Genomic DNA, 10,011 nt, shown 5'->3' on the forward strand with positions numbered 1-10,011 from the left:
AAATTTTATGAAAAAATTATTTTTAATGACTTGCATATTAATGATGTTTTAATTAAGGTAATAAAAATTATATAATAATTAATGAGTTGCATATTAATGATGTTTTAATTTAGGTAATAAAAATTATATAAATGAATCGGTATTAATTATATAATAATGAATGAGCATTAATGGTTAAAAGAAATCATGTATGGATATTAATTACTGTATTTATGATTAAATTTGCTCAGCAAACCCCCCTATTCCTGTATTAGATATATAATAATAGATTTGACAAGTAATCAATTCGAAAATGTTAGGCACGTTAGTTGTGGTAATCGAATGCCAACGCTCAGAACATATATATATATATATATAGACACACGATAGTGAAAACTACACGTCGTGTTGTTCAACGGTGGCGGTAACTATTTGAAATGCATTTCCAGTTTCTAGTATAAAGTTCATTTATACTTGTAAACCGATGACTTTGAAAGCAAAAATATTTAACTAGCTTTAAACAATCTATTTCTGCCTGTACAGTTCCTAAACAAAACATATCTGTTTCAAATTTATTTGCTCACAGCTTACAAGTGTCTGGCACCTTGGCGAGTCTCCTGTCAACATAACAAAAGACAGCTCGGTCCTATACCTTCTTCGTGACTTGGTCCTATGCATTCTCCGTACCTGCTACAACATCAGATATTATTTCAGAAACAAAAATGGGATCCTGATCAGGAAAAAGATGTCCCCGAAGTTGAACTGTGAATGGTAGGTTTTAGGTTGAATCATTACTTGTAAACAAGAACCAAGTAAAAGTCTGCAAAATCTTGCGTGTAAACCACACCTTTTTCCAGTGAATGTTGAACTTATATAGTTAAATCAAAAATCTAATCAACTGAGAGGGGCTTGGATCATAAAACGTCAATTACTTATTACAATTAAATTGTTGCTGTAAGGTTATGCAATATAATCAAGGACGTACTACTAGCATGCGTGCCACCACCGGTAGAAGATCCCAAAAGTTCAGGCTTCCTTAACCAGTACTGTTGAAATCGTTGTCTAGCATACTCCTTATAGTCGAAGTCAATTTCATTAACAAGTTCCTGGAACAGAAAATTACATTATATTCGAGAGTTCTCACAAAGATAATGATGCTTAATACAGTTTTACTTAACGTGGTAATTCATAATTAGGCAACAGATCATATAAATGGACCTTGTACTTATGGCACTAAATGTAGACATTGCATTAAAATGCAACACAGAAGACACACACATATTCATAAATAAACTAATATTAAGCAAAATATAAGAGTAATAAAATTAAAGTACCCTATACCTCCCCTAATACTGATATGCACAGCAAGATAGCTAAATAAAATCAAAAACCTACACTGACAAAGAAAAATCACTAGCAATAAGAGTATATAAAATCAAAAACCTACAGTGACAAAGACAAATCACTAGCAACAAAGGAAAAAAAAAACTTTGCTACTCGCAGAAAATAGAGAAAAACGTCTCCTAGCCCAAAAATGTCTAGAAGGAATAGAGTTTCCTCTATCATCAAGCAATTTATGTCTTTGTGCTCTCTAATTCATCCCAGGCATATTGGATAAATTCCACCCATTTCTGCTTTCTCTTCTTCTACAGGTACTTCTCTGAGTACCGAACTGCAGCCAACCTATTCCATTGTCTCTTGTCGTACCAAAATTTTAGAACTTATTGAGGAAACTTCTAGATAACCTTTCATTCAATTATAAAATGCACATCAGGTCTGTTTCTTGTATATGAAATATACTAATAATTTCTTTTTTCTCAACAGTAAATTTTATGAGAAATATATACTCAAGGGGGAAGACATTCACCAATTTATATCAGTATGAGCTAAATAAAGAAAAAAATCAACCTCTGGAAGACTATAAATTCTTGTCCCAACCAAAAATTCATCCTCTTGTTCCATCATTGTAAATAATGCAACTCTACGTAGATATTTCTACCTCAGAAAAACCTAAATATACTTCCAAGGACTTCACTACATATCTCTTTGCCACTAATTATTTCACGCTTCAGTAAATCCAGTAACAAGATTTTTTAAGAACAAAAAGTTCAAATTTAGACCAGTCTAGTAAGATAAGTCACCTAGTCAATGATTCACATGTCTGATGATTTTATGATTTCTGGAACTAAATTTTAGACCTTGATGAAGGTAGGAGATGGAAATGGTGAATATTACCGATATTAATCCCCATAATCCCCAAAACAGATGACTTGCAAGAGTATACTTCTCGACTTCTTGCACTAATTGTTCCATTTCAGATTCACTGGGCTCTATACCTGCATGGCAATAAAAATTGTCAGGCCCAAAAATTCTATACAGTCCAGACTCTCTATTGGCTATCATGGTATGTGTCTGTATATTTTGTTTGGGAAGTACTACACTACTTTACTTGCAATATAATCCATGCTTCAGTTAAAAGCAGACAGGCAAGGTAGCTACAACACCAACATCTCTGTTTTGCTTCTATTTTGACAAGTAAATCTTGTCAACTGATGACTTACAGATCCCAAGTTTCAATAAATTAAAAAGTTACCTCTTTCACTTTTATAAAAAAAATATTTGATAAACTAAACTCTTTCTTCTTACCTGAACAGGTCAGATATACCTGAAGAAATCTTTTACGCTCATCATAACCTGAAAGAATATCAGATTAAAGGAGCTGAGTAAAATCTCAGGTTCATAACACAATAATAAGTTATAAACTACAATTTGGATATGTTGATGTGGTTTGTGCATAACACTCACCCACCTGGATATTTACTATAGTCCATAAGATGAGGTGTCTCTGTATGATAGTCAGCAGCCATCTCACAAAAGTGGTTTGCAATATCAAAGGCAATAGGGTTGTAACACGCATACTCGTAGTCCTACGATAAAATAATATTAAAAAGAAAACAACAATACATAATTTAAAGAAACAATTGCATTACCAGAAGATGATATACTGAAGGATGAATTTCACTTATTGCATCATACATTAATATAATCAGAAATTTGTTTGATTATTTATTTTACTTTTGAGATGATTGACAGGTAGTCTTCATTATAACTGTTCTGCATTTTTAATGCAGGAGGTTCACTTGAGGTAGAACTCTCACAAGTGAAGGCCAGGGATATTTCTCAGAAAGGAAAGAAGAAAATGAAGGCAACAAAGTCAAGAAAAAGAGTACCCACCGATGAAACAACTAACAAAGTTTGCTAATTGAAACATTTTATTGTTTAATATATACATGAAAAATCTGAATGACTTCAATTCACATTATTGTCATATAACATGTTCAGCTTCCAACAGCAGTTGTATTATATATACATGAAAAATATCTGACTTGACTTTAAAGTTACATTTTTGTCATGAAATTTATGCAGCTTCCAACAGCAGGAAGCAAGAAACATGACTAATGTAAAAGGGTTACATGTTTCTTTCTAAATAACAAACTACTTATATAATTCAAACCAGGTATACATAATATCGCAAAGGTTCAGTGGAGACACTTGATAGTTAGACTGACCATTGCAGTACATAGTGCAGATAGCAATGTATTTTGACTTAAATAATATTATTGAAAATTGCAGTGCAATGAACTTGATTTGCTAAACAAGTTCACTTCAACCATGAAACTTCTCCGAAAAGTGGTGTATGTGTCCGGAGAAGAAATTGTAGGAGGCTGGGTATAATACATATAATGTATATAAACATAAAATATACTAGTATTGCAGTACATAGTGCGCAAAAAAATATATTTAATATACATGTCATTTAAGGGTCTAACATGTAGGTGGCCTACCCAGAAGTCAGAACATAATTCAACTTAATATTGAATTAATCAAATTATGATAAAGCAAAACAAACCGATTTACGGATTATTTAAATTATATTAGGTGATTCATAAATTAAAATAATTATAGCGTAGGATTTCTCCATTTTAAATAAATATTGACGTATTTAAATTAAAACTAAAAATTTATAATTTATCCATAAAAAGTAATAACTTACAAAATATTATCATACACATATACTTGCTATAATGTAATAATATGATAGATTATTATTGTTAAGGATAATTTCAGTTTTAAATAATAAATAAAAAATCATTATAACTGAGACAGACTCTACGAGTGATAAATATAATACTCTCAAAAAGTAACGTACATTACGTTTGAAAAAAAGATAGGTTTGAGTGTCATGTTGCAAGATTAAACGAGGAAAACTATCATTCAGCGTGGAAACTGACCAACTAAAGAAAACCTTATAGCATCTCCAACTCATCACACTATCTTCGTGTGATTTCAACACTAAAATAATCTACAAATTACACTATTTTTATATTCGACTCCAACCCACTAGCACTAAATTTTACACCGAAATGAATCTTCCTTGTATTATATAGGCTATTGCTTAAATACAAAAGAAAAGTACAAAAGTTATAAAGTTGGTCGGATACAAGTGGAACGAATATGTTTTAGTTGTTTTAGGTGAGGAGTATAAGGGCAATGTTGGAATATATAAAACTCTAAAAGTTTGACGTGACACCAAATTTGGTGTCACCAAAATGGTGCAAACTTGAGAGGTGGGTTAGAGAGGAAATTTACACCGAAATGGCGTAAAAGTAAAAATTCAAAGTTAGGATGGAGATGTTCTTAGTAACTTACCGAAAAAAAGTGTTCTGCACGCATTCAGTATGTTAGATAACACATTTCACATTTTAAACCTCGTAATTATAACAAAATGAATCATTAAGAAATCAATAAATGTTATGAACACCCCTTAAATATTTATGATTAGTTTCAAGTATCAAAAGCTAATTAATTTTTCATCAAACTAGTGCAAGGTATCAAAAGCTTAACATCAATAGACTATTTTTTAACTTCTGTTGTTGCAATAGGATGACGAAATAGGGAACATGTTTTAGCAATATAGCCCACAACAGATATGCATTACTGGAAAGCAGGAGTTTTTCAATCAATTAATAAATTGCGTTAAGAATCATAGAGAACCAAAATAATATAACCAGGGTTTAGTACTTACAATTATGGTTATGAAGCTTGTCTCTTCATCTATCATTATGTTACCATATTGCAGGTCATTGTGGCAAAATCCTGTAGCTACATCCGAGGAGAGAGCATTCTCCAAAAAAGATATTTCCTGCTCAATTAAGTTTAAGCCAAAGTCCCTAGCTTCTTCGGTTGAAGACATGCGTTTGGCAACACCAAGGTAATTGCTGAATCACAAAAAAGCACCATTCTATATAAGAATAACGATAATAATCTAGGTGACTATTACCACTGAAAACGTTGCAGGGGACAATGTTGACTTAAATCTCTTTTCATTGAAGGTTCTTACCGCAGTCTATCCCAAAGAAAGACGGTCTTTGAACCAGGCATGTCAAGGTTGTGAAATTCCTTCATTTTAGTTGCTATAAGGGCAGATGTCTCTGGATCACGCAAATCAACTGCTGATAACGTCTGGAATTCCCAAAGAAAGTCATATATAGTACTTACGGTTTCAGTGCTTAAGAAACTCAAGAATCTGTTTAACAATTTCTTAAACTTCATAAATAAACATTCCTGAGCTGCTAAACTCAAAGACAATAGTACTCCATATATCTATTGAATTACTAGATGCTCAACTTTTTTTTTGTTTAAAGGGACTTGCAAATGCTATTGGAAAGGGTCAAACCCTGAGCACTCCAGCCCATCAGGCAGCTATTGAAAACCCAATTTTGGCATATGGTTACAAAATATCAGTTAGTTCACATATGAATCTGCATCATAAGAACCAAGAGTTGATGTATAAGTTAACTCATAGAAATCTCGGCTATATGTTCTCATTCTCGGTTCGTAATCGATGTGAAGTACATCTACATCTAATCAGCAGAGAAAACCTATGTAGTTAATTTATCATTCAAAATTTTAGCAACAGCAATAAACATCACTAATGGGATGTAAGCCACATGATCACAGGTCATCATAACGGGCATAGTCAAGCAGATGCTAAAACAAGACACATGGACAATTAAATCCCATTTTTCAATTCGTAGCAAAACAATAAAAAAGCTTCAAATTCACCAAATAAATAACAATCATAAAAATTTAGCACAAGTGCAAAACTTTCTGCGATACTTGCTATATTGTTTCTTCAGGGGTGTGGTAAATTAAAATTACTTCCTCGACTGAATCATAACTTCATATCAGGTTTACAGGATTTGCAATGTTTTTGTTACCCTACTAAATGTGACTTGGGACCTTTTATATGTGTACAGTCTAAACCTACAATTCCGACCCCCTAACCCCCACCACCAGGATTTCAGTAATAGCAAAATGAAAACTTCATGCTTACAATATCAATGAACTATTACATATTACATTAAAAAGTAAGTTTGAACCTGTTTAAATCCAAAAAAAAAACATTAAAGATGTATATCTTAAAGAAAAAACGGAGAAATGATCAATACCCTTGCATGAATGAACTCCTCAATTCTCCCATTGGAGAACCTGCCCAATAACCTCGGGCCACGACCCATTTTAGACATGAATTCAAATGTCCTAATTTCATTTTCCCTATCAAAGAAAATGTCTACTCCTTCACCATAAATCCTAACCAAAACTTTTCTTGATCTCTCTGTTGTTGTAGGCCACTTAATCTGAAAAACCTGATTTGTCATCGCTCCTTTAACTGGAATTACCTGTAACGCATTTGGATCAATTATATCATCCCATCCAGAAGCCAAAGATTGAAGAATCTTTGTTGCTTCGGAAGGTATACGATCCTTTTTCTTCTCATTTTCCACAGAACCCATTTCTAACGCAGCTACACCCAACCTTCAAATTCCAAGAACGTTGAAAACAATTCAAATTAGTGCCTACTAAAGAAAAAAATAAAGAAAACCTAATGAAACCCAAAAAATGCTTATGACTTTCTCTTTAGAAATTCAAGAAAACTTAAATAGGTACCATTCAACAATATTTGAAGACAGCTAAGGAAGCTTCAATCTTTGAATTCAAGAAAATTCAAAAATCATTCGGTACCGGAAAAATAAAGAAAGCCCAAAAAACTTTAGCTTTAATTTTTAAATTTCAAAAAAATGAAAGATGGAATCCATTTTCTGAAAGATCCTGGCTTAATAAAAACAAGTAATCAACAGAGAAATTAAACAAAGAAAGAATTAATCTTTGCAACTCAAGATAATTAAACATTAAAAAATTGATGATTGGTAACCATTTAAGAAGAATTGAAGAAAAATCAATAAAAGGCTCAAGCTTTGATCTTTGAACCCAAAATGATTGAAAACACAATAAAGCTCGAAACTTCAATATTTAAAATTCAAGAAAAAATAAATTGCATTATCCATTAATGAAAAAAGAAAAAGAAAACATAAAGATAGAGGTATTTGTTACCTAAATGGAGAGAGGAAACGGGTCGGGTAAAGTGGAATAATGGGTTGGGGAAATATATAGAGTTTCGAAATATCTAGAATTTGGGGGAAAGAGCAACTAGGGATTGTGTTTGCAGAGAGACGTTGGATTAGAGATGCAATGCGGGAGATACGGTGCATTGGAATTACAATGAATAACAGTGACAGAGTAGTTTAGTATGCTACTACTGGGTTTAGCGAGGGTGAGAGTGAGTAAAATCGTGACAGGTGGGCTGCACAAGAAGGGTGAGTCATGGTGGTCACTCGATCGTAAATTATGGTTCAAACTCTCTTTTTAACTTAATTTTCAATAAAAAAAAAAAGAAGGTAAAACGCGGCACGAATGCACGTTTTGGGTCTAAACGCTAAAACAGGTGTTTTGTTCCTTAAATCTCATAAGCTACTGTTCTTTTCTCGCCTCGTGTAAGTTTTTTAAACTTTTACTAAAATACATAAAAATACTACAAAATTTTACTAATTATCGAAATTAAAGCATACAATTAAATTAAAAATAAATAAACATACTAATACATCAAAATGATCAATAAAAATCTCAAAATCCAATACATTTTTTAGCCAGCATTAATACTAAACAAGTTCCACTAATTAAATAACTTATTTTTCCCCTTGGGTGCTTGAAAATCCATCGCATTATGGTATCTCGTATACTTCCTTCTTCCATTCTTTTTATCAACATCTTTGTCATGAATCATGTTTGGAAAGTTAATACCCGTCAGCCAACGCGAATCTCCTTTGCTCGGAATGAGTTCGAAAACACCATTGTAAACCATCGATACATTCTATAATCTATAGATTTCATCAACCAACGTGGCTCAACTTCAAATGTGCACAGCAGGCAATCACATGAGAACAAAGAATACGATAACTTTGCCATTTCCCACAAGAACGCAAATACTTATGAATCCTAATAGTATGCCTATTCCCCCCCCCTTTTGGTCAACTTTCCTAGTGACTAATTCAAACAACAAAGAATTTTGATCATAGATTTTGACACTATGACCCCTAGCACTCACAATTAACCGACTCAACATTTTGCTTGCATGATTAGTAAACACTCGACCTTTAGATAACTCGGTCCCATGATTTTCCATCTCATCATCCTTAAAAATCTAATCAACCTTGGTTCCCACATTAAAACATTGCAACACTTCCATAAAAAGGGAGGTCTTTATATGATCCTTCCAAGATCCATGTTCTTGATTCATTACTAACTTTTTGGCATCTCTAATCTTCTTTCTTCCCAGTTGATACCAAAAATACTTTTCACCGTCGCAATTAACACGTTTTCCTTAACCGTGGAATCGATTTGATCCTTAACTAGTTCAATAATATCATGAGATGTCAAATTAGGATGGTCTTGGGTAACAGTGGTGCACAAACATGTGTGTGATCCCGAAGTTTCCATAATTTGGAATTTTTCAAGTGATTTTAGAAACCTAACATTTAAACTCCATTCACAACCACTATTCTTATTCTTACAAACTACATTCCAATACACCTCACTTGATCTAATCACCTTAATCTTTTGATGATTCCGGATATGAAAATCTCTAACTGTATGTATCAACACTTTTTTGAATCGAATATCATCCCCTCCCTCAACTTCATCGACTCTGATGTCTCCTCCCGTGTAATCAAAGCCCAATAAACAACATCATAAGCATCCAAACTTCTACTACTAACCGTATCACCACCAATATAAATACTACTAGTAGTTTGATAATCAAAACCCCTACTACCGTTCCTCTCGAAAACTCTCGAACTAGTTTCCACAATTCTCGAACTAGTTTCCACAATTCTCGAATTTGTTTCAATCAATGGACAAGTTAAAAAATTTTGTAAATATATTTCAACAAAAAAGAAGGTCCATTCGAAACAATAATTCCAGAAATCATCTCAACATCATCATCATCATCATCAACCAGAATAATACCAAATTTCATATCATTGAAATTTTTTCAGCGATAACACAACTTAAAATCATACAAACTTCTATCAATTTTCAATTTCAAAAATAATACATCACGCAAATTATTAAAATTTATACTTGAATCCAGTCTTACTTGCTTAGGGACCGGTTTATCATATACGTAACCCTATAATTGAGTTTTTCGTATATTACCATTCATGTAAATCCACGCAATCACCGTAACTAATTTCGCACCCAATCCCGAACCCGAAGCAATTACGAATCAATTAAAGCTTTAATAAATATTAATATAATAAATTTGATTGATATTGGGGGTTTTAGGTTTTAGGTTTTTAAAAATAGTGTTTATATTAGAGAAGCAGAAGCTGTAAGAGAAGCAGAAAGCAGAAGCTGAGCTGAACAATATGTATGCGTATAAGAAAAGCATAAACGCTATTTCGTCTACCGTTTAGGCGAAAATGCTAATAAATAACCGTCTTAATCTATTTATTATTTATATATTAGAAATCTAAATACAAGTAAAATAGTAAACGAACAAGCGTTAAACATTAAACGCCGATTTAAAAGCCGTTTTACTTGTTAAAATAAATTAAAAACATTACACGAATA

General features: G+C 32.5%; 1 protein-coding gene across 3 annotated transcripts; it reads right to left on the minus strand.

Moving 5' to 3' along the window:
• Positions 1-320: 320 nt before the first annotated feature.
• On the minus strand, positions 321-7,719 carry LOC141713196 (putative choline kinase 2). 3 transcript variants are annotated; one of them, XM_074516493.1, is made up of 9 exons: positions 7,435-7,719; positions 6,492-6,858; positions 5,381-5,502; positions 5,066-5,258; positions 2,789-2,906; positions 2,626-2,673; positions 2,215-2,315; positions 965-1,085; positions 321-669 (listed from the first exon to the last, which is right to left on the minus strand). In XM_074516493.1, the coding sequence occupies exons 1-9, from the start codon at positions 7,590-7,592 to the stop codon at positions 650-652; spliced, it is 1,248 nt and encodes a 415-aa protein (XP_074372594.1). In that variant the 5' UTR covers positions 7,593-7,719; the 3' UTR covers positions 321-649. The 3 variants fall into 3 exon arrangements, with proteins under 3 accessions (XP_074372594.1, XP_074372595.1, XP_074372596.1); XM_074516494.1 differs by having other exon boundaries at positions 323-666; positions 7,435-7,718; XM_074516495.1 differs by lacking the exon at positions 7,435-7,719 and adding an exon at positions 6,991-7,283 and having other exon boundaries at positions 323-669.
• Positions 7,720-10,011: the final 2,292 nt, after the last annotated feature.

Source organism: Apium graveolens, chromosome 3 (genome assembly GCF_009905375.1).
Source record: "Apium graveolens cultivar Ventura chromosome 3, ASM990537v1, whole genome shotgun sequence".
NCBI lineage: Eukaryota > Viridiplantae > Streptophyta > Magnoliopsida > Apiales > Apiaceae > Apium > Apium graveolens.

What these genes read in the sequence shown, in the direction of transcription:
- LOC141713196 (XM_074516493.1), bottom strand. Translation starts at nt 7,592, where the DNA reads ATGCACCGTATCTCCCGCATTGCATCTCTAATCCAACGTCTCTCTGCA. An exon ending in GATTATGGGGATTAATATCG is followed by an intron (nt 1,086 to 2,214) that starts GTAATATTCACC and finishes TTTCTGTTCCAG; the next exon opens with GAACTTGTTAATGAAATTGA. An exon ending in TGGTGGCACGCATGCTAGTA is followed by an intron (nt 670 to 964) that starts GTACGTCCTTGA and finishes CTGATGTTGTAG; the next exon opens with CAGGTACGGAGAATGCATAG.